General features: G+C 42.3%; 1 protein-coding gene across 1 annotated transcript in view; it reads right to left on the bottom strand.

The window, feature by feature from the left end:
• The window catches only part of LOC149464696 (ATP-binding cassette sub-family A member 13-like), a 594,838-nt gene that overhangs the window by 225,576 nt on the left and 344,831 nt on the right, over positions 1 to 24,431 (bottom strand). The window contains exon 21 of the mRNA XM_089674212.1: positions 20,045 to 20,163. Within this exon, the coding sequence (XP_089530338.1) occupies positions 20,045 to 20,163 (119 nt within the window). The remainder of the gene's footprint in view (positions 1 to 20,044; positions 20,164 to 24,431) is intronic.

Below are 24,431 nucleotides of genomic sequence, written 5' to 3'. Positions count from 1 at the left end.
AGGCCGGGTGTCAATTAGCCAGCGGGGGAGGGCCCACCATGGCCATCTTACTGTAGTCTAACAAGGTGTATAACCACCATACCCACGGCCATTTTCCAGAGTCCCAGCATGTATGCACACAATCTCTGTGTATGATATATGGGCAAATGCTTCCAAGCTTAGAAAATTATAAAGGAAGCTAAATATCAAAAAACACTTCATGGGATTACCAGGCACACAAATTGCATCTCTAGTGCCCCTAGTAGTGACATCACCTATACCACGTTGAGGAATAAATTGTTGTTCAATCCCCAAATTAGCAACAATTACCAAGTCGAAGTTTTTTAAAAAAAATGGTCAATTTGGATTTGGAGAAATTAAATATTCCTAAGGAATCACAGAATATTGGTTTACATACAGGGTTAAAAGATTATCTAAAAGGGACGATATAGTCATTAGACCGGCAGACAAGGGTGGAGGTATAGTTGTTCTGTCGAAAGACTATTATCTTAAGGAACTAGAAATGCAACTAGGAGATACCACAACGTACCAAAAACTCAGTAAGGACCCAGCAGGTAAAGATAAGAAAGAATTGGAGAAACTAGTAAAAAAGGGAGTGGAAAGGAAGATATTGAACAAGAAAGAATCTAAATATGTGATACCAGAAGTGTGTAGGATACCAGTGATCTATACGGTTCTAAAAGTACACAAAGATCCCATCAACCCACCAGGTAGACCGATAGTTAACTGGATACAGTCAATTTTGGCTAGGATTGGACAATATATTGATATATATTTACAGCCATTAGTGAAAAACACAAAGTCGTATCTGAGGGATACCAAGCATCTGATCCAACTATTAGAGGAAGTGAAGGAAGGCCAGAATATTATCTTAGCAAGTGCAGATGTATCATCACCCTACACAATCATCAATCATGAGGATGCCATGCAATCAACAAGTTGAGGTCTATGGGAGTTCAGCAATTTGTTATGAAGCAGAGAAAATTTATTCTAGAATCTTTGGATTTTTGTTTAGCCCACAACTATTTCTGGTATAACAATACGTTTTTTAGACAGATAAAAGGTGTGGCAATGGGAGTTAGATTTTCTCCCAGCAGTGCCAACCTCTTTATGGCCCAGTGGGTAGAGGATGCAATATACCAACACCCACCAGAGGAACTAAAACTATATAAGAGGTACATTGATGATGTGTTTATAGTGTGGGAAAGAAACAAGGCTAATTTAAGGGACTTTTTAAACCAATTGAATGTTAACAATAAAAATAAAAAATTCTTATGGAATTACAGTACAGAATATATTCATTCTTAGATTAAGAGATCATGATTAAAAAGAATATATATACTAAGACCTTCTTTAAGGAAGTTGATAGAAATGGGTATATCCCCTTAGATAGTTGCCACTACTCCCCTTGGCTGCTTAACATTCCGAAAGGACAACTCATTAGGATAAGGAGAAATTGCACATCCAAAGAGGACTACCTAGAACAAATAAAGATTATGGAGGAATGTTTTGTTTCCAAAGGGTATCCACGTGAACAAATTAAGAATAAGATAAGTGAGTAATCTGGATAGAACCTTACTTCTAAAAGATAAGAATAAATACGAAAGTTTCACAGAACAACTAGCCATCATCCTGGATTTTAACATGAATTATAAAAAGATTGAATATATTTTTAAAAAACACTGGCCGATCCTAAAAACTGATCCCGTTTTAAGTAAAATACTATCGGAACAGCCCAAATTCATATATAGAAAGGCTCCCACTCTCAGAAATAAATTTGTTAAGAACGTACTAGATCCACCGCTTAGAAATAAAAAGGTCACGTTCCTTGATAGAAAAGTTTTTTTCCCATGCAAAAAATGTTATACGTGTAAAGCTACCAAGGGTCAAAACAGTAAGATATATTCATTCAATTCTGAGAGGAATGGTAGAGAGTTCAAAATTAGGGATTTCATTTCTTGTAAAACTGAAGGTGTTGTATATGCATTGCAATGCGGATGTGGGTTACAATATATAGGACGCACCAAAAGGTAGCTTACGTGAACATATCCAAAATATAAAAAAGGGTTTCCCAAAGCACAGCGTATCAAAACATTTTGCAGTTTATCATAGTAAAGATCCTTCACGTCTTACATTTTGGGGAATAGAACGATACAATAGACATTGGAGAAGAAGCCATAAAATACAATCATTGAGTCAAGCCGAGTCTAAATGGATATATGTTATGCAGACCCAGGTCCCCATGGGGCTTAATGTAGAATTTGACTTGAATTGCTTTATCAGCGATTATTAGGAATTTCTTTGGGGTTTTATTGATCCATGTACTGTCTGTAAACACGTGGTATGGGTGTCTTGGTAATAAACCCAGTTACAGTATTATATACATTTTATTTATATAGTTGTCCTTTTTAGCATCTTTGAGGTCTATTTTTATAAGGTGGAGTTCCCTCAGGTATTTGAGAACAATATACATAGTATGTTGTTCTATAGTATTTTTTATATTGTTTTTAATATACATTTTATTGAGTGTTTTTTTAGGTATCATATTCTTATTTTACTCATTTTTTACCATATCCCATTCGCATTTTATTTTTATCTTTATTTTTTTATCTTTATTTTTTCATTATTTATCCTAATAGAATATTTTTTTATATATAGTCATATTTTTATACATTGCTCCTGCTTAGTAGTCACTCCATAAGGGCTTTTTGCATCATCCTTTATTTATATTATCAGGGTAACTAGGTGGTAGGATGGCTAATGGTTTTTAGGGATTCCACTCTTATATTTTTCCTTCTCCCCGTATTTTTTACACCTTAGTAGTTGCATGTCATCTTTATAATTTTCTAAGCTTGGAAGCATTTGCCCATATATCATACACAGAGATTGCGTGCATACACGCTGTGACTCTGGAAAATGGCCGCGGGTATGGTGGTTATACACCTTGTTAGACTACAGTAAGATGGTCTCAGTGGGCCCTCCCCCACTGGCTAACTGATACCCGGCCTTCCTATAAGAACGAGCTCCAGTCACCATGACGCTATCTTGAGGAAGTCACGTGTATATGGTGCAACGCGTAGATGCGACGTGGTGATGCACTTCTGGCGGAGAGCCATCTTGTACACTTGGTTTTTACACAGTACACCCATGCTTAGTGGTGTGACAGCCTGATTTTCTCATACTGAATGTGAGTGTTTTACTTGGCGTTTTTACATGTTTACACTAAATAAACAGTGTTGCACTATGGGAGATTTGTTCTTTGTCCTTTCATGGCCTTAATGTGGTACACATTTATTGGCCTGCACTACATTTACCTGTGTGTAAGAAGAGGGATCCACTCTGGAAGCAAGCTACCAGTGAGTTTCTGTGGAAACAGAGGAGCCTGTGTGGTCTGGATAGTTTTTTCCTGTATAGGATCCAGGGTGATCCAAAAGGCGTATTGACCCTTTTGGGTCACATACAGGAGGTGAGGGGGCATGCCTGCCATTTAAGGATATCTATTTACTATTTGCACTGGCTCTGAAGCACCTGTTTGAAGATTGAAGCACCTCTTTTGCATTTATTGCATTTTTTTGAACACATATTTATTTGTTTGATGTTTTTTAGTGTTATTTATGATTATGTATTGATATTGCATCTGTTTGGGTATTTCAGCACTAGTCACTTTATTGTATACTGTACATATGCCGCAGTTGGGATTCACCATTCATGGAACTTAGTGTTTGGGGGAATATTTCCCAATTTGGATTGGTTGTTTCCACTTTATGAAGGCCCACGATTGGGACCAGTGAATTATATGCACTTTATACCATTATCACTGCTGGAGACACTTATCACTAGACCCTTTTAGGGATCTATCACTTATAATATATTTTTATTATATTATTTATCTATTTATATTCATTATTATTTGTTATTGTGGTATTTGTATATTCATTTATATAGCGCTACACAATTTGTAGCATTTGCACTTGTCCATATATAGGTAGAGGGTACGGTGTCAGCTGCTTATTATTATATTCAGGTTTTCTATTAGCGCAGGGGGATTTTTGTTATTATACAAACTGCTACATCATCATCAGTCTCATCTGCCATTTACTTTCTTTTTTTTATTCTTTTTTGAGGCAGAGTGGTCTGTACTTCTAGGTAGTAACTTTCTTGTTCTTGAATCTTGTAATTTGCCCACTTAACAAAATTATCAGCAGTCATTTGTATGGAATCAAAATCTCTGGCGATTGCTTTAAGTTTTTCATAAGTTCCTTGCGCCATTTAAATAGCTTTTGAGATATCCGTTTGAGTTGTTTGCAGACATTTGGACAATGGTGTTGTCAGTTCAAATATTCTCCGAAAATGTTGAGCTATGAAAATGGTTTAAAATGAGCAAGGATTCTGCATAAGCTTTTGCTCTAACACGCACCTCAGGTTTTGATGACATACGGTCTTCAATTCTGCTCAAAGTGTACAGTAGACCAAGAAACAAAGCAGAATCAGGATTTGAAAATTCCCCAAAAACTTTTCTTAAAGGAGCATCTTTTGACTACCAGCATGTTTCACCAATTACTGAAATTCTTCAATGGTGAGGGTCCTGGCTAACTTGTTCCCGGGTATTTATGCACTGATAAGAATCACGAATAAACACTGCAATGTCATTCAACAAACTGTTCAGTGATGCACTTTCAACTACCACCTTTGTTGTATCTGCAAGTACTAAATTCAGAATGTGTGCATAGCACCAGATATGAATTTACCCTGATGATTCAGTTGACAGCCAGAAAGAGAAACCATTGTATTGGCCTGTTAGGGATCCAGATGTGACCAGAAATGTGTGGACTGACACAGGGAAGTAGCAGGCTTCAGGAACACAGGCGTAGTCAGGGCTGGAGAGGTGGAATGGTCAGGCGGGCCGTAAGGTACTGTCGGGCACCGCCCAGCGGGATCTCTAGTGACCCACAGAACAGGATTCCCCAGGGCGCGGAGTCTAAGACCCAGTCTGTCTTTTCACCAGAGCCCCTGATGGTGGGGATGGACTTGGCGCAGGACTGAGACCAGGTTGCGGCCCCTGAGTGCACCCAACTGTGGTAGAGAGGTCCGCCGAGGGTATGTACTGGGGGAAAGCCTGATGTGAAGGGGCTGGCAGGTTTGGACAGTAGTGACTGGATCCGTGCGGGATGGATGGATCGTCTGGGTAGCGTCTGGCATAGTCAGGCAGGCCAGGTCAGCAACGTGCGGGCAGTGAGGTACCGGAGGAGCAGGCAGAGAATAGTCAGGGTCACAAGCCGGGTTCAGTAACTCACGGGCAGCGCGGTACAGAGGATCAAGCAGAAGGATGGTCAGGCAAGCCAGGGGTTCAACAGGAGACGGTCAGCAGAGGTCAGGATCAAAGCAGGGTCAGCAACTAGGCAGATAGGCAGGAACACAGGATACCAGGTACAGGGCCTCATGGGAAACATACACCAAGGCACTGACTGCAGGTCTGGCCATTCCTTAAATACACCACCTGCAATCAGCCCCAGGTGTTGGCTGACTGCAGGAGTGAGCTTCTGGCTGCTGAGAGCACCTGCTGGTCAGCCCTGGTACTGCAGCTCACATGGCAGGTGAGTCCCACCACCAGTGCTGAGTCCATTCCTGACATGGCCTTTCATATTTGCTGCTCTATCCGTTGAATTGCCAATGCAGTTTGTAATATTAAGATTGCATGAATTTAAGATTTCCATTAGCAATTTAAATTGATTTTGTCCTGTTGAAGATTCACATTCAACAACTGCAAGAAGTTTTTCATTGATGCAATCAGTCACATAGCGAACAATTATAGAGCATTGATCTTTGGAAGTGATGTCTTGAGTTGAATCAATCTGAATTGAATACATCCCGGCTTCCCTTACTTCTTTGGAGATATTATCCTTGATGAGCATCCGACTAGCTTGTATTACTCTGTTAACAGTTGTTTTTGAGAGCAAGGTTAGCAAAGATCCTCTTCCTTTCCCCCCCAGAAGCAATTTCTTGGTGTTTTCAATACATTTGTTTACATGATCTTTTAGACAATTGTCATACTTGCTGACAAGAAGAATGAGCTCTAAAAAATGTCCATGGTGTTTTGTTTTGTCCTGTAAATTGTATGCAGCCTCATCTTTATCTCCCCTATAACTCAAAGCTTGCTTTCCTATAACTTTTACTACATCTACAACTCGCTGCAGTACTTGCTGCCTGTTTCTCACTTGTTCTCGCCTTACAGACATTTGCTTACACAAAAGTAGATCATCAACACCAGCACTGCTGGACTTCAGAAAAAGGCTTCTGCACTCTTCTCATGCTCTTCAATTCTTTGGTGAACATGACGCTTATCTGTCATTCCTTCAATAAATGAATTTGTTTCATGTGACTTTGAAAAAGACAAACAGAGCAAAACATATCTTTATTTTCATTACAGTAGGTGAGCCATTTGCAACTTGTTCCATCTTTACGCTTTATAGCCTTTTTTAATACTGGATCTGGAATATCCTGCTGTGGATGATATTTGAAAAAGGCAGCGAGTTGATTTTTATTTGGACGAGCAAAATAATTAAATTGGAACTTTGAAACATCCATAATAACTTGTTTCCTTGGTAATTCAGTGTGCCCCACTGTATCTCTATGTTCTTCAGTGGATATATTTGATGTTCGATCAACACATTCCACTAAATCATATTCTATTGTTAATTGTTCTATGTCTGTTGCCTCTCTACTAGGCCCTGCCATGGAATCACTGGATCTCTGTGCATGAGGACTGAACATATCTAAAATTTTAGCACATTTATAAGCATCAAGTTTCAAAGACTTTTTATATATCTCCCTGATTTTTTCTGCTCCTCAGTTTTGTTTTTTTTGGAGACATCTAAGTAAAATTAAAACAAAAAAACAGACATAAAAAAAAAAATCAATAATTCTGGGCAGAGAATACAATTCTCACAAACTTACTGTGAAGACTAAGACCCCCAAGGGCTTATTAGAGGGCAGCAGACCAGCAGAGCACCAAAAAAGAAGAATAGAGACAGTATTTGTCTTTGTCCATAGTGTATCCTAAACATGTTGTGTAACCTCCATAATGTGTGTAGCCTGGCATATCTTTATTCCTGCTCTAACTGGTTGACTGGGTTATTGGCCTACTGTCCCTCCATGAACGCTGGCAGCCTCTACTGAGCGCCACAAGAGGTGACATACTGCAGTAGGAGAATTCCCTGAGCACAGTATGTTCCTGCTCGTGTCAAAGTCCCTCTCTGGAGGCCCGCAGCAAATGCAATATGGAAGTAGAAGGTCACTAGAGGTCACTACACATCATTACCACTCACTGACTGGTTGCTAGAGGTTACTGCACATCATTACTGCTCACTAATTGGTTGCTAGAGGTCACTGCACATCATTACCATTCACTGATTGGTTGCTAGAGGTTACTGCACATCATTACTGCTCACTAATTGGTTGATAGAGGTTACTGTACATTATTACTGCTCACTGACTTGTTGTTAGATATGGGGTGAGATCAGTGGCAATGCTGGGGGGGATGGAATGAGTGGCAGTACTGGGGGGATGGTATAAGTGGCAGTGCTGGTGGAGGGGATAGGATGAATGGCAGTGCTGGAGGTATGAGATAAGTGGCAGTGCAAGTTTATCAACAATGCATTTAATCACTTAACAATTGCCTTCCCACAATGTACTGCTGTAGGCAAAGCGACAAACCCATACGTTGCTGCCTACTTCTGTGTTCAGGGCACATGTATGTGCACCCCTTGAGCAGAAACGGCTGTGATTGTACACAGCAGGAGCCTGTCAGCAAGTCCCGGCCAATCACTCACGGCTGGGACCTGTTGATCGGCTGTGTACAATCATAGCCCAGAGCTCTTGTGTTGTCAATCAATGCAGAGCTCTGTACAGAAAGAACAATCTCTCTGTTTCTCATCCCAGGATGCAAAGGAATTAGAAACTTAGAGATCAATTAGTAAAATCAGCACATACTACACACATTACACATAGTTAGGCCCACATTTAACCCTTTGATATCCCTAGATGTTAACCCCTTCCCAGCCAGTGTCACTAATACAGTAGCAGTGTATAGTATTATCACTGATTACTGTATTAGTGTCACTGGTGATGTCAGCGTCAGTTAGCCAGTTCCCTCCAGCATCATTTAATGTCAGATTGCCCACCGCACTATCACAGTCCCATTATAAGTCAATGATCACCAACATTAGTAGCATAAAACACATAAATAAATAAAAAATCTTGTATATATACCATAATTTGTAGACGCTAAACATTCTTGCAAATTAATCAATATACACTTATTGGGATTTTTTTTTTTGTCAAAGACATATAGCAGAACGCACTTTGGCCAAACGTTATGAAATAGTTAGATTTTTTTAAATTTATTAGATATGTTTTATAGCAGAAAGTAAAAAAAAAAAATTTCAAAATTTTCAGTCTTTTACCAGTTAAAGTGGCGCAATACGAAATAGCAAAAAATGGCCTGGCCATGAAGGGGGTAAAATCTTCTGGAGCTCAAGTGGTTAAACATACCACTTTCAACCAATCAGATTTTATTCCAAGTTTAAGCTGAACTCCTGTTGAACTACATATTTAGTACCTGACTTATCTTGTAAAGGATTTGCATTCATATCCATATAGCACAGTCAGCAGAACTTTTCTCTGCTGCAACACAGCTGGTCACCTGGTGCATGCTTTGCAGGTAGAGGACACTTGTCTTTTTTTCCGGAGCTGGCCATGCTATTGAGCCACAACATGCACAAGAGGTGGTGGAATGGATAACTAAGTCATCCTCTGTCACCCAGTTTGCCTTCCACCGCAGCTGCCAAAGCAGTCTATTCTACAAGCTCCTTGTCCACAGCTACTCCTTCCGTAGCCCCACCATCATGCATGGAGGAGTCACCTGAACTATTTGAACATAGTGTCTGTCAAATGCTGCTGGAGGATGTACAGCAATTTCAATGCTCCGATGTCGGTTCCAAGGTTGAGAAAGGGAGTAACCTGAGCCTAGAAAGAGGGGGTGCCAATGAAGGGCAAGAAATTGGTAGTCATGCTCCCCCAGCCGCAGCATACTGCTAAGTTGGCACCAATGAGGAGGAGGGAGGGAATGATGACATCACTGACAGTACTTGGGTGCCTGAGAGAACAGAGGAGGAAAGTGAGGAGGCACAACTCCAACGAGGCAGGATGTCCTCCAGGGGCAGCCACCCTACTGCATCACATGACAGGTACAGGGCGCTCCTGACTCCCCACTGACTTCCAAAAGTTCATTGCTGTGGGCTTTTTTCAACATATGTGCAGCAGACCGCAGCGTTGCTGTTTGCAGTGTCTGTCTGAAGCAGATAAAGCATGGCCAAAACACCAGCCTCTTGGGCACCAAATGCATTACAAGATTTATGACAACCTGCCATGCAGTCCATTGGCAACAGCACCTGAATGACCCACATCATGAAAAAGTGCAGACTTCTCCTTGCTCCTCATGTTTTTGGTTTAGGGCACCACCAACACCCAAGGCCCAACGTTTCTGCACCTATTTGACAGGTGCATGTAATGTACATTTTTTTAAAAATGTTTTCTAATTTTTAACAGCAGGGTCCGTTCCTGTGCCCAGAAAGAGTAACTGTGAGGGGTTACAGTGTTCAAGCACAACCAACACCCAAGGCCCAAATTTTCTACACCTGTTTGACAAGTGCCTCTATTTAAAATTTTTTACAATTTTTTTCTACTTTTTAACAATTTTTAACAGCAGGGCCCATTCCTGCATTCACCAAGAGTAACTGTGAGGGGTTACAGTGTTCAGGCACCGCCAACACCCAATTTTTTCACACCTGTGTGACAGGTGAGTTTTTTCAGTTTCTTAAAGCAGTGCCAATTCCTGCACTCATCAAGCATAACTGTAAGGGGTTACATTGTAGAGGCAACAACACCCAAGGCCAATTTTTTCAACACATTGTGTGACGGGAATTTTTAGAGCATGGTCCAATCCTGCACTCGTCAAGAATAACTCTGAAAGGTTATGGTGTGAAGGCACTACCAACTGTTTGCCTGTCAAACACCCCATAATGCACTGTGCTTTCTTATTGCACAATCCCCACCAAATGCTATAGAAGGTTTCTTACACAGCCTTATGCAGTGTGTTGCTGGACACTACTGAAGACAGAGGGGAGAATACTCTCCTCGAAAAAAGAAATAAATAATAATAATAAAAAAAAAATTATATATATATATATATATATATATATTAAAATAACAAAAAAATACATAAAAAAAGAAACAGCATGGGTTCTCCCCTTAATCCATGCCAGACCCTTTAGGTCTGGTAGAAAGGTTAGGAGGGACCCCACAGTACAAAAAAATTAAAAACAAAAAGTGCGTGGGGTTACCCTTAAAAGTCATACCGAGCCCTTTAGATTTAGTAGGGCTTTTAAGGGGAACCCCACCTCCCAAAAATGGGGGGGTGGGGTTCCCCCTAAAAGCCATACCAGGCCCTTTAGGCCTAGTAGGACTTTTAAGGGTAGCCCCACCCCCAAAAAATTGATCAGAGCAAGGCCTGACAGGCCAGGAAAGTGAGGGATGATCAAGTGCCCTCCCCCTGTGGTTTACCAGACTATCGCCCCTCGGCTTTGGAATAGTGTTCCCGTGCCGACGGTGACAAGGGCCTCTTCCCCACAACCCTGGCCCAGTGGTTGTGGAGGTCTATGGGCAGGGGAGCTCATTAGCATCAGGGTACCTCTTTAAATAAGGGGGCATCCTGAGGCTGCCCTCTCCATGAAGTAAGAGTTTTTTTTATTTCAGCGAGTCATCGGCATCATAACGCTGGATTCCATGATTGACGATGGAACCATTTTTTTTTTGTAATAAAGGAGGGCAGAATCAGTGTGCCCCCTTATTTAAAGGGGTACCCTGATGCTACTGAGCTCCCCTGCCAGCAGACCTTCACAACCACTGGACCAGGGTTGTGAGGAAGAGGCCCTTGTCCCCAACAGCATGGGGACACCATCCCAATGCCAAGGGCATATGGCCTTTTAAGCCATGGAACGGTTCACTCGTTCACCCCACCCCCTTTCCCACCCTGCCAGGCCTGTGCTTGGATCAAGGATCTGGTAGGGGACCCCACACTTTTTTTGTTCCCATTTTTTTTGTCTACCAGGTCTAAAGGGCTTTTAGGGGGAACCCCACGTACTTAAAAGAAAAAAAAAATACCATGGGGTCCCTCCTAACCTTCCTACCAGACCTAAATGGACTGGTATGGATGGGGGGGGACCCCACACTGTTTTTTTTTTTTTTATAAAAATGTCATTTTTTTAAAAAAAAAGCCAGTCCTGCTGCAGCAGGTTCTATACATTGTACAGATGTGCAATTTTTCAGGTAGTTTAAGGGACCCCCCCCCCCCCCAAGGCATGATATTTAAAGGATTTTTTTTTTACTTTAAGCAATGAAAAATGACTGCCCCTTTAAAACCATTTCACAACCACGCTATAGCTGAATGATGGCTACGCGCGGTTGTCCGGTTCTGGGAGGGGGGGTGTGTGTGTGTGTGTGTGTATATATATATATATATATATATATTATACCATCCTCCCAGAACACTGCCTTCTGCATGCCCCCAGCGGCCTGCACCCGACACTCTCCGTGATTGCTGTGTCCTACAGACACAGCTGTTCACACGATGAGGTAAAAGGCAAATCGCAGCAGCTTTTTACCACATGATCAGCTGTGTCCAATGACACCACAGATCACTGAGTACTGTACATAAAGTTGCCAGTTATTGGCAGCACTTTCCTCTCACAGTCACAGAGTGAGGAAAATACTGCCGACAACCGGCAAATGTCAGAGCAGATCGGCACTGATGATCAGTGCTCAGCAGTGTCACCCATCAGTGTCCGACAGTGCCACCAGTCAGTGTTGCCCATCAGTGCTGCCCATCAGTGCCGCCTATCATTGCCCATCATTGTTGAATATCAGTGCAGCATCATCCGCGGCTACTCATCAATGCCCACCAGTGCCAGCTCATCAGTGCAGCCTATCAGTGCCACCTCATCAGTGCAGCCTCATCAATGCACATCAGTGAAGGAGAAAAATTACCTATTTGCAAAAAATTTTAATAGAAACAAAGAAAACATTTTTTTTTTTTTTTTGCTCTTTTTTTGTTTATAGTGCAAAAAATAAAACACCCAGTGGCGATTAAACACCACTAAAAGAGAGCTTTATTTGTGTGAAAAAAAGATAAATATTTCATATGGCTGCAGTGTTGCATGACTGCACAATTGTCATTCAAAGTGTGACAGCGCTGAAAGCTGAAAATTGACTTGGACATGAAGGGGGTAAAAGGGGGCAAGTGGTTAAAAACGGGGCTTTTTTAATTTTTTTTTTCACTGATTCATGTCCCACAGGACAGTACCCGAATCTCCATACCCCTTTTATGGCAACTATTTTGCATACAATCCTTCAAAATGGACACGTTTGAATTTACAAGTTCAAGTCCCATAGACTTGCATTGAGTTCGAAGTTTGCGGTCGAACATTCATTATTAGATTTGAATGTTTGACTGCAAACCGAACATGAGGGTGTTCAGACCATCACAATTCAGATTACCCTGCCTGGGATGCCAGTATAGAAACTGTTGATTGCTGGAACTCACTTCCGGATCTTCTACCACTCTGTATACTGTGTCCTTAAATTGGGTGTGAGCTCACTGATACTGTCCTGTCCCCTCTCCTCAGTCTGATAGTAAATACAATTGACATCAAATGCCAAAATACAGAGTAGCAGCACACCAGAAGGAGTGTGAAGTCACGGATTGAATAAGGACATTTTTGCAGCAAATGTGCGATTGTAATTTCACATATAATTTGTTTTGGATTGTATCTTGTTTTGATATCACATATATCGATTGTCAGTGGAGCGCAACACTGTTATATATAATTTTGATTTTACTATGACACATTGGTATGAGTATGTGTAGATTGTAGGCGAACCACTATTTTCATTTCATTTTTATTTAAATTTATTTTATTTCATTGGTTAAATATTCACAAAATTGATTTAACACATTAAGTTAACTATTTTCACACCATAGTAGCTCACAAGACCCCACTATTTAAGTATTTCAGATGTTATTATTCCTTAGTAGAGATGAGTAAACTTCTGAAAACTTTGATCAGTTGTGTTTTTTCAAACTTTCTGAACCTCACAGATTCAGAATTGATGAACTGAAAGTCCTGTATGAACATCGATGGAAACCCAAACCAGGCTGCTAAAGGTTTATTTTTCAGATCAGCAAATGATGCAAATGTGTGCATACTGGTTTGGGAAGCACATAGCAGCCCTACCTGGTGAAATGTTATGGCCAAAAAAAATTAAAAGAAAAGTATGGCCAAAGATTTTTGGTTATACTTCCTTTCTGAGTCACAGGGGTGGACTTAGCTTTGCATGCCTGTGAGTCAGATTTTAGCTGACAGCAGGCTTAAGTCTGCTATCAGCTAACCTCATAGAGCTGGCCACTCTGCAGGGATCCCAACAATGATGTCCGGATCTGCCCAGATTCCTGACTGGCAGCTGGCTCAGCCTCAGAGCATGCTGCCAAGAGCTTGAGGCAGCTGATCCCAATGCCACACCCAGTCTGGCACTTCAGGGAGATAGATGGTGATGGATAGCATTCCAAAGCTGAATTTCAGGCATGGATTTTCTTGCATGGTTAGATTGGTGGAGTTTGGACCAATGTAAGTATGCATATGCCATATCTGTAGGACTGCTGTGGAAGCAGAGAATCACTATCATATTCATCTCTACTACAGTGGTCACTGCTGTCTTCTGGGTCCCTTTATAATGAACATCAGAGGTTGCTTGGTCAACACAGTGGGTTGGTGGGGTAATGGGTCAGTTACATTACAATCTCCACCTCATCCATACAGAGAACACTCTACTGTACCTTCCCTACCGTGTCCACAAACAACTCTGTCCTCTGGACTGTCACTGCAGTGTACCTTGCTGCTTCAGACCAATTTCATGGTACTTTCTTGTCTCTAAGTCCCTGGTCTTGAGTAGGGTAAACCTGGGGGTTACAATCTCCACCATTAGAAGCTCTGGTGAATACAGGCTAGCCCTTGGACTCCAGACTCTGTGGGATCTTGTTTTGCCTGCAATCACCTGGGACCACCAATCTGAGAGTCTTGATCCTACTCCTAAGATTTTTCTGCCTGCAGTACCCTGTTTTACTGTAAACCAGCTGTTGGCCTACACTTCTTGGGTAAGTCTATGCTCTCTCCTTAGGGTATCCATTATAGTATAGCTATAGGGACCACGTCAGCCTGTGTGAAAGAACCAACAATATTAATAGTAAGTTTCTTCCAAGCAGAATCAAGAAATGGCACTGACTAGAGTGGTGAAGTAACATCAAATTTATCATGACTTTGACAAGTAACATAAGATTAATCAGTAGTTAGTACTTGGTCGTCCATAGTCTTCGTTCTTTCAATTCCTTAGTGACTCTCATGTGTAATTTGTACAAGGTGCTCTCTGAAGGACTAATATAATTCATGTCTAATTTTTTAGCAAGGGCTCAATTTTTTCATGGTTTGGCACGCAAGACAAAGTTTATTCTAGTAATTTCTGAAAGCTGAACTCCTGGAATAAAAATATACACACTGGATCACTGCACAGATCTGGAAGAAATAAACAAAGCATACCAAGATCCCAGTAAGAATACACATTTAGACAATATATTTTCTTATCCTGGAGTTCAGCTTTAAGTTATTGGAACACAGTTTTTGTTACAGAGAATGGCAAGCATCTGAATTTCTGAGACACTTGTGGATGACTGCAGCTAGCGGCAGTGAACACACTGGGGTTTATTTACTAAAGCTGGAGAGTCCAAAATCAGACTCCCTTCTGCATAGAAACCAATCAGCTTCTAACCTCAGCTTGTTCAATGAAGCTTTGGCAATGAAACCTGGAAGCTGATTGGTTTCTATGCAGAACTGAGTCTGATTTTGCACTCTCCAGCTTTAGTAAATAAACCCCACTGAGTCTGGTTGTAATTAAACTTCTTCAAATAAAGGTCTGTGTTAAAAAAAAGTGGAGCAGGTTTTGATGCACTGACAGTGTCTGTCTCCGAGGGTAGAATGCGGCCAAGCCAGTCTGAGCCCAATGGGGGAGGATTCCGTAGAAGGATAGCATGTTCCTATTAATCTGGAACCTTTACCTAGCACACGTCACTTTCCCTGACAAATAGGTAACCTGTCCCTACTCTTTCCGCTTGCAAAATGAGTGCCAAGCCCGGGAGCCAGGGTCTTAAATAGACTCTGCCTGACCCAAGATGGCCACCAGAGTCACATGGGTGACAGCATTAAACCAGATTGCTTCCCTATTGACCATAGAGGAATATGCTCCTCCTGACTTCCTCTCCCTCTACACTGTTGCTGCGGTATAGCACTACCTGCAGTGGAGAAAAGGGACTGCACCTGCCTACACACTGGTTTGCATTTCAATGTTGTGTTCTTTGCTTAGCCCCATTTTATATGTTGCTGAGTGGTTACACACTGGAAACTTATAGCATTAGTTCAACTGGAGCTATTGTGATAACACAATCCACTTACTGTAGAATTAGTGCAGCAAAAAAATCCCTGCCTGGTACAGTGTTGCCTTTCTTGGAAAATTCAGCTTGCCCACTAGTTGACCGAAATGTTACAATCACTGACAGCCAACTGAGCACAGGAATAGGGTCTCTTAGATAAATAGCCAGTTACAGAATAGGTGTAGTAAGTGGTTAATTTGCAAAAAACTTTTGATAGATTTTCTCAGGTAATATACTGATCCTGTTATAGGTGTGGAACCCTGCTACTTTGTTAGGGGGGTCTAGAATCCTGATTGTCAGAGAGGATGACTGAGTAGCAGCCTGGGTGTGATAGTCAGGAGGTTAAATTTGGATCAGGGTAGACAGGTTCTGTAGTCAAGCCCTCTGGAATTTCCCCCCTGCTCTAAAACTTTGAAGGGAGGTCTAGAGGCAGTAGGTGGATCTGAGGAGTGGCTGGTTTGTACACTTGAGGGATTCTGGCCAATCCCCAACAGGATTGGCAAGGGGCCAGGACCAACCTAAGGGTAAGGGAGGCTGCTTAGCAGTAGGAGTAGGTAGGAGAAAGTGGAAGAGAGAGGCTGAGGTGCAGGAGCCTTGGAGGGAGCCCAAGTTGGAAGGGGCTCACCTCCAGGAGTGGTTCTGGAATGGAAGAAAGCTGTGGACCTCACTAGCTCCCTGAGAGAGGAACATCTGGCAGCAGGGAAGGAGCGGCCCAGCTTGGAGGCCTGGTAGCACCCACCAACCCAACAGCAGCACGGGAGAAGGACTCAGTGAGTACACCTACACCCGCTCGGCCAGAAAAGGGAGAGAGCTTTTGGGTGGGAAACCTAACTCACTCTACAGCTGGGACAATTGCCCTTCCAGTAGCTACTACTGGATCTCCAGTCTATGGGTTCCTCCATACAGCCGAATTGAGAAGCATCTGGGGTTGGAGAGGTACATTGGGAGATGCTGGCTAGCCATTCAGAAGAGGATTTGTGTACGTAAGACTTGTACTATAGTTTCATGAAGTTTATTCTTGGTTGCCATTTCACTTGGCATCCCATATACCCCTTACCCCATCCAAGTCCTAAACCCCTAATAAAAACTTAAAAAACAAAGCTCAAGAACTGGTTTCTGCCTCATGATGCAAGTCTGAATGCGTGGTGCCTGGCTGTGCAAGACTGTAGGGGGACTCTAATATCTTGCAACTCTTAAAGGGGTAGTGCTACTTAGGATAATTGAGTAACTCTTACAGTAATTTCATTAACCTGTCTAGCAGTAGAAGTACAGCAGATTTGGTCTGCTGCCCATTTTCTTACATTTACAGCAACATGCATCTTTTGCAGGACTTGCAGCATAAATTATAATGTGCTGTGTGCTGAGCCACATATGAAGCAGCACTTGTTATGTGTATGTGCAGCTCTGCATTTCAATATAGTTTAATCTCTTCTCGTACCTTTGTATTGGGCTGTAATATGTGCCTTTTGAGACAAAGATTCTGAATTTACAGAAAGTGTGGTGCCAATATCCCTCAGACTGAAAGGTTTTCCCTGAGCACCTAACCCAACTTCAGGGTCTCTGCTCTGGCATCTATGTCCCCCATTCAATATATTCCACTAAGGGTGCAGGTCAGGCTAGAAGTCCTCCCTGACCAGGGGCAGACTGACCATTTGGAAACTCGGGCACTGCCCGAGGGCCCGGGGTCAGTAGGGGGCCCCATGAGATGCCCCTGGTACCTTTTTCATAGGCTTTTTTGAGTTTGGGCAAGGACACAGGGGCCCCATGATCCCCTTTTGCCCGGGGGCCCCATGAGTTGTCAGTCCGCCCCTGTCCCTGACTATATATAATCTGCAGAGCAAGGAGAAAAATCTCAGCCACTGCACACCATGCAAGCCTAGTGTTTAATAGGTGATGGTGATAGCAGCCTCAGCCTAACTCCATCCAGTCCAGGGAGGCATGGAGTTAGGCTGTGGCTGCTATCACACGCTGGCCTTGCATGGTGTGTGATGGCAGAGATTTCCCTCCTTGTTTTGCCTGAGCAGTTTCACTTCGGCTTGAAGTTGTAATAGCCTTTATTAGAGTGAAATCATGTTCCAAGAGCAATCTTTGTCTGATGCAAGCTGTTTTTCTACTAGTTAGTCTATTATCATTTCTTCTGTTAGAGCACCAAGCTCAAAGATAACAACCAACTCTCTGAAAGTAGCTATAATTTGTACTGTGAATTTGCCATTATGCTGTCCATATTGCTGAAATTTATATTGTTCTGCAACCGTGTTTACCTTAGGTATAAATAAGCTCTTTAATACAGTCAAAGCTGTACCATAAGTGTCACCTGCTGCTGGAAGAGTAAAGAAAATACACTGTCCTCCTGCAGCAAGTATGTCATTCTAAAACATATAAATTCATGTAGTAAAAGACTTTGCAGGGTGCGGTAAAACAGATGCAGGCTGTTGGTGATATAAAAGATACATCCTCATCAACAATCTTACTTTGTTCATTTGTCAGGGCAGAGTAGTTATAAAGTGCTTTTTTAACACATTAATGGTTTCATAACATATGGGCTTGTTGGCAGATGAGGGGTATAGTGTACGGTACAGTGCCCCTTAAGTGGTGCCCCTCATGCTGCTGTGGATCACAGCCAGTGAGTCAATCAGGAGAGGAAGGGGGCAGGGCTGAATGGACACCGTCGGGAGCGTGCCTGCTTGGGTGGCCCCAGAGCAAGCTCCTTGCTCTGGGGGCACTCAGCAGGAGGGAAGGGCCAGCAGGAGACCCAAGAGGAGAAGGAGTCAGGTTGTTCTGTGTAAAACCACTGCACAGAGCAGTTACATAAGTATAACATGTTTGTTCTTAAGAAAAAAAAAACAAGACTTTAATATCACTTTAACCTGTTGGTGCTGAGCACACACAAATATGTGGCCTCTCAGCGGCTGGGCCTTGCCACCAAGGGGCAGCTTTTTTGAGTACCCGATGTAAAACAAAGGATGTGCCAACAGCATGTGCCTTGTGTGCTCCCAGCACATTTACAGGCGCCTCAGGTAAAGGTCCCAATTGCTACTTGCTGTCAGGAGCGTTTTGATTATGTGACCACTGTGACAGCCAATCACGGTGGTCACATGACCCTAAACTCCGCCCCGCCTCCTGATCTCACAATCCCCTTAAAGGGCCAGGGGGCACCAGCACCAAGGGGTTAATTGGGCAACTATGTGGGAAATGATATGTAATGTTGATAAATGTAAAGTTATGCACTTGGGGGCTAAAACATGTATGCACAGGGGCGGACTGACCACTCGAGCACTCGGGCACTGACCGAGGACCGAGATCGGTAGGGGGCCCCAAGAAATGCCCCTGGTACCTTTTTTTTATATGCTTTTTTGAGTGTGGGCAAGGACACAGGGGCCCCATGATTCCCTATTGCCCAGGGGGCCCCATGAGTTGTCAGTCCGCCCCTGTGTATGCATCATACATTCTAGGAGGAGAACAGCTGGGGGAATCAGTGGTGGAAAAGGATCTGGGTGTTCTGGTGGATCAGACTTAATAAAAGCATGCAATGCCAAGCAGCAGTTTCTAAAGATAGCAAAATACTTTCTTGTATTAAAAATGTATAAACTCCAGATAGTCTAGTAAGACCTTATATGGAATATGCAAAAAAATGATATGAGAAATGAGAACTCGAGAAGAGCAACTAAACTGATAAAAGGCATGGAGAAAGCTTAGATATGAGGAAAAATTAGCAAAACTGAATTTATTCTTGCTTGGGAAGAGACGATTATGGGGGAAAATAAGCAACATATACAAAAACATACAGTAAGTGGCCCATATAGTGAACTTGATGTAGAGTTAATCACTTTAAGGGTAATTACAGAGGACAAAGGGGCACACTAGGCCTGGAGGAAAAGAGATTTAACCTTCCCATACAGAAAGACTTCTTCACAGTAAAAGCTGTGCAAAGATGAAGACTCCCTCAAGAACTAGTTCAGGCCAGCTCAGTAAACTGTTTTCAAAAGTTTTGGATGCATTCCTAAATGTAACTGGTTACTAACATTTAGAGGTAATAACACCAGGAATAGTTGATCCAAGGTGTTTCTGAGAGCCTCCAGGAGGAATAGGAAGGGAATTTTCCCCCCACTGGATCATGCTTTATTGATTTTTTTTTTGCCTTCCTCTAGATCAGCTGTGGGTATAGGATTATATATATGAGGTATTTCCTATTACCTTTTTTTTTCTATTGGTTGAACTAGATAGATTAATGTCTTTTTTCAACTTGACTATGTAACGTCTGTATTTTTTTTAATTATGATCTAAAATAATATAGACTTTATTTCCACAGTGTAATATTTAACCCTTCTCTATATATTGATTACACGTACCGGAAAACTCCAGTTGCATCACTACTGGCATTTCAATAAGGGCAAGATGTAAAGGCCTACTGGTAACCTAAAAGGCTTAACGGAAGGAATTTTGTAAAATTACCTGTTTTTGATGACCAAAGTAAATAAGAGTTCTTCTGAACTCAATCCAGATAAGTTATACAAGGTGCACGTTTTTCCATTATTTATAAATGGCAAGAAAACATCTGACACTGGGCAACTCTGTGGAAGAAAGCCAATTATTAGTGATAGTTTATGGCCAGTTTAAATTTACAATATTAAATAACAGAGTAAATCATGCAAAAAATGTGCAAAACACTTCATTTGAAAGAGAGTTGTCAAAACCATTCTGTATTACTCCACGATGCAGGGAGAGCTGAGACTGCCACAAATCCAAAAGTATTACTTAGTGGCACAGTTAGCCCAAGTATATTTTTGGCATATACTGTAACATTAAAAACCCCACTATTATTATTATACAGTATTTATATAGCGCGGAAAGGTTTGCTCAGCACTATGGTAGTCCCTTGGAGCATATGCGTGCTTCCTGCTATCAATCACCACCAATCTTTTATGACCCCCTACCCTGTTAGTGCAATAAATGAAAAAAATCAAATTCTCTTAAAGCAGAACTTTACCCATAGCAATTTAATAAAAAAGATCATGTTCGTTAGCAAGGAACATACATTCCACATTAATAATTATGCTACCAAAATTAGTGTGTGCTTTAAAATTGCCTCCCGCATTTTTCCTGTTTATTCTTGTCGAAGGCTGCCATTTTGCTGAAGCCCAGAGCCCCTGAGCAGCAGTAAATATATATGCTGTCAGCAGATATACATTTTCAGCACAAAAAGCTGGTGGTTATTCTGCCACATCTGTCTGCTTCACCCCCTCCTCTTTCGCTTCCTCTATGGCCTTTTCTGCTGAATTGTCCTCTGAACTAGAGGTGCTCATAAAGCGTTTAAGGGACTATGCAAGCAGTCAGGCTAAAAGATACCATGCAGTGCTTCAGCTGGCCTGGCAGGTTACCATTTCCTGGACAACTCGTTTCTAAGGCTTTGTTTGATCAAAGGAAGAGCAGCGGAGAAGGCAGTCGGCTAACCAATGCCTTTAAACAGTTATTTAGTCCACAGCTCACTAGACTGTTAGGTTTAAGCTCCCATCAGCAGTGTCTGCATCACAGGATGCAGGATTATCTAGGGGACAAGAGCAGACTATGAGACCTTTCCAATGGAGGATCAGCTGGGTTACTGAGTCTTGAGGAAGGATTACTGGCCAGAACTTGCTCAATATGCAATCAAGTCCACAGATTCTGTTGACCGGCTGACATTTATCAAAATTAATCAGTTCTCTGGATCAACAGCAGCTATCAAGCCCCTGATGCTGATGTAACTGATTACATTTGTTAGGGATCTGGGATCCCTTAAAGACTGCCTATGCTGCCTATTCTAATCCTGATTATGCTAGCTTCTAACAATGTTTTTGGTTTAGGGAACCACCAACACACATGGCCCAATTTTTCTGCACCTGTTTGATAGGTGCATGTAATTTAAATTTTTTAAGAATTTTTAACAGCAGGGCCCATTCCTGCACCCAGCAAGAATAACTGTGAGGGGTACAGTGTTCAGGTACCACCAACACCCAAGGCCCAATTTTTCTGCACCTGCTTGACAGGTGAATCTAATTTAAATTTTTTTGCAATTTTTTTCTAATTTTTAACAATTTTTAACAGCAGGGCCCATTCCTGCACCCAGCAAATGTAACTGTGAGGGGTTACAGTGTTCAGGCACCACCAACACCCAAGGCCTAATTTTTCCACACCTGTGTGACAGGTGCATATAAATTCAGTTTTTAGAGCAGTGCCGATTCCTGTGTTCATCAAGAGTAATTGTAAGGGGTTACAGTGAAGAGGCACCAACTCCTAAGGCCCATTTTTTCAACACACTGTGTGACAGGTGGATATAATTAGAATTTTTAGAGCAGGGTCCAATACTGCACTCGCAAGAATAACTCTGAAGGGTTACGGTCCCCACCCCACACTATGTAAGACAGAGGGGAGAACACTCACGCCGAAAAAAAAAATATTGAAAAAACAAATAAATATAAAACAAAAAATGCATTAATAAAAAACCAATGTGGGTCCCCCCCAATCCTTACCAGGCCTGGTAAAAAGATTAGGAGGGACCCCACAGTAAAACATTTTTTTTAAAGTGCATGGGGTTCCCTCTAAAAGCCTTATCAGGCCTTTTAGACCTGGTAGACCTTTTAAGAGGAACCCCAACCCAAAAAATGGGAGGGAAAAGCATGGGGTCACCCCTGAATTTCTACCAGACCCTTGATCTGAGCGCAGGCCAGGAGAAGAGAGGGCGACCGAGACCCCCCCTCCCTACAGCTTACTAGGCCTCTTCCCCCAACCCTTGCCTGTGGGGATCTGTGGGCAGGGAGACTCATTAGCATCAGGGTACCCCTTTAAATAAGGGGGCACCATGATGCTGCCCCCCCTTGTGAATGAGTAAGAGGTACTTGTACCCCTACCCATTCCCTGTTATGGGCTTCAACAAAATGGCAGCAACAGACTATTCCCAGCGACGACTGCCGGACCTCTAGTGACAGCTCAAGCAGCTCACACAGAAGTAGTTGAGGAGAATGTGGGCACCGCTGCAGGTTTCATGCATTCTTCCTCTTCAGACTCCAACTTCTCTTCTCCCACAACCAGAAATCCAGCCAAATCTAATGCGAGCAGCGACTCTGGCAACACTGGCACTGCTACATTGAATATGGAGGTGATCCCCACCTACAGCACTCTTATTCAGCAGCACATCCAGACCCCATTGCCCAATTCCCAACAACAGGGCAACCTATCTCAGATGTGACTCTGAAAGAAATGATGATGTCCTTGAGATCATCTTTACAGTCCAATATGATCACATGTATTCAGCAATGCAGGGCTGAGGTGCATGAATTGGGAGATAGAGTACATTCGATGTAGTCCAAAATGAATGAATATACTTCTTCCTTCTTCTTCTGCAGATTGCAATCAAAAATAGCAGACCTTGAGGACCGATCTCATCAGAACAACTTAAAAATCCATAGGGCCCCAGAGACAGTATTATCACATCAACTGCCTCACTAGGTCTAGGACCTCTTCAAGGCAGTCATCCCTTCTCTTACATCTGCTGATCTTACTACTGGAAGGGTCCATAGATTACCTAAACCATTGTTTCTGCCACATGACGTACTTTGAGATGTGCTGCTAAGAGTTAAATTTTTCTTGGTAAAAGAAAAACTCTTTAAAGCCTTCCATCATGCAGACAACTTGCCAGAACACGCAGCCAATCTGCCAGACCTCTGTTAACACACCCAGTTACAATGCACACATTTATCTACAATAACCAAAGCTCTACGAAACAACAGAATAAATTACCACTGAAAATATCCGGCTAAGTTCAATATTACCTGCAAAAACACTAACCATTTAATTTTCTCTCTGGATGAAGGCCTTTCCCTCCTGCGTACCAGGAATATAATTCCCTCCATGCAGAACCACAACAATGCCAACGCACAACGGCCAATTCCAGACCTTATGCAACAAGATTGGGAAATTATACCACAGTGTAAATCCTCTTCAAAGAGTCCTGAGGCCTACTAAATTTCTTTTGTACTGTTTCAGTCAGATTCCCCAGATGCCGGAGGTACCTGTCATCGAACCAAGTCCCCCTCTGTAGTGGCAGTATTTACTGCCTAGTCCATATTGGACCTTTTTCTTAATATTTTGTTTCTTTGTTATTACTGACCACAGTTCGGTCTTTTGAAGTTCAGGATGGATTAGTCCATGTTCTACATGCATATTTTATAGCTTATTATCTTCTGTTGCCTGAAAAGGTGTGTGTGAAAGAAACCCATGGCCTTATACTCCTGACCCGGCGGCGTAACGTCAAGGCGTGCAAAGGCTCCTCCTAGACGCGTTTCGTGTCAATACACGTCTACTGTAGGGGTGATGCCATCACGCGTCTAGGAGGAGCCTTTGCACGCCTTGACGTTACGCCGCCGGGTCAGGAGGTCCGGCGGCCCACCCATGGTTTTCACTGGTCAGTGCATAGAACATTTTTTTCATAACTTTTTATAATGGCTACAGGCTGCAGGCATGTGTTTTGTAACTTTTATGGTTTTACGTATTGGATTTAATAAATATTTTAAACATACTACACTATGAGTATTTTTACTCCTTACACCTGGCACTGAGTTCTCATACCTCAGCCCCAGCATTTTTAGGTTCTCTGTGTGGATCCAAGGAGCAGTGTGATCCGACCAGCACGGACCATCTGGGTACTATCAAGCAGCGCCTACATGGGATCCCGGCTACATGAAACCTGTACATGCGCATTGAAATTGCGCTTCTGGTAAGCAGGCAATTTATCTATTCCTGGGATTGGATTACACCTATACTCCCTGCGAGTTCCTCATCACTGAACTGTCCATTATTTTTAAAA

This window comes from Staurois parvus, unplaced genomic scaffold (assembly GCF_062004578.1).
Source record: "Staurois parvus isolate SC_StPar_1 unplaced genomic scaffold, SC_StPar_1.0 ptg000148l, whole genome shotgun sequence".
NCBI classification, from domain to species: Eukaryota; Metazoa; Chordata; class Amphibia; order Anura; family Ranidae; genus Staurois; species Staurois parvus.
Note: the sequence above shows the minus strand (reverse complement) of the source record. Positions and strands in the feature narration are given on the sequence as shown.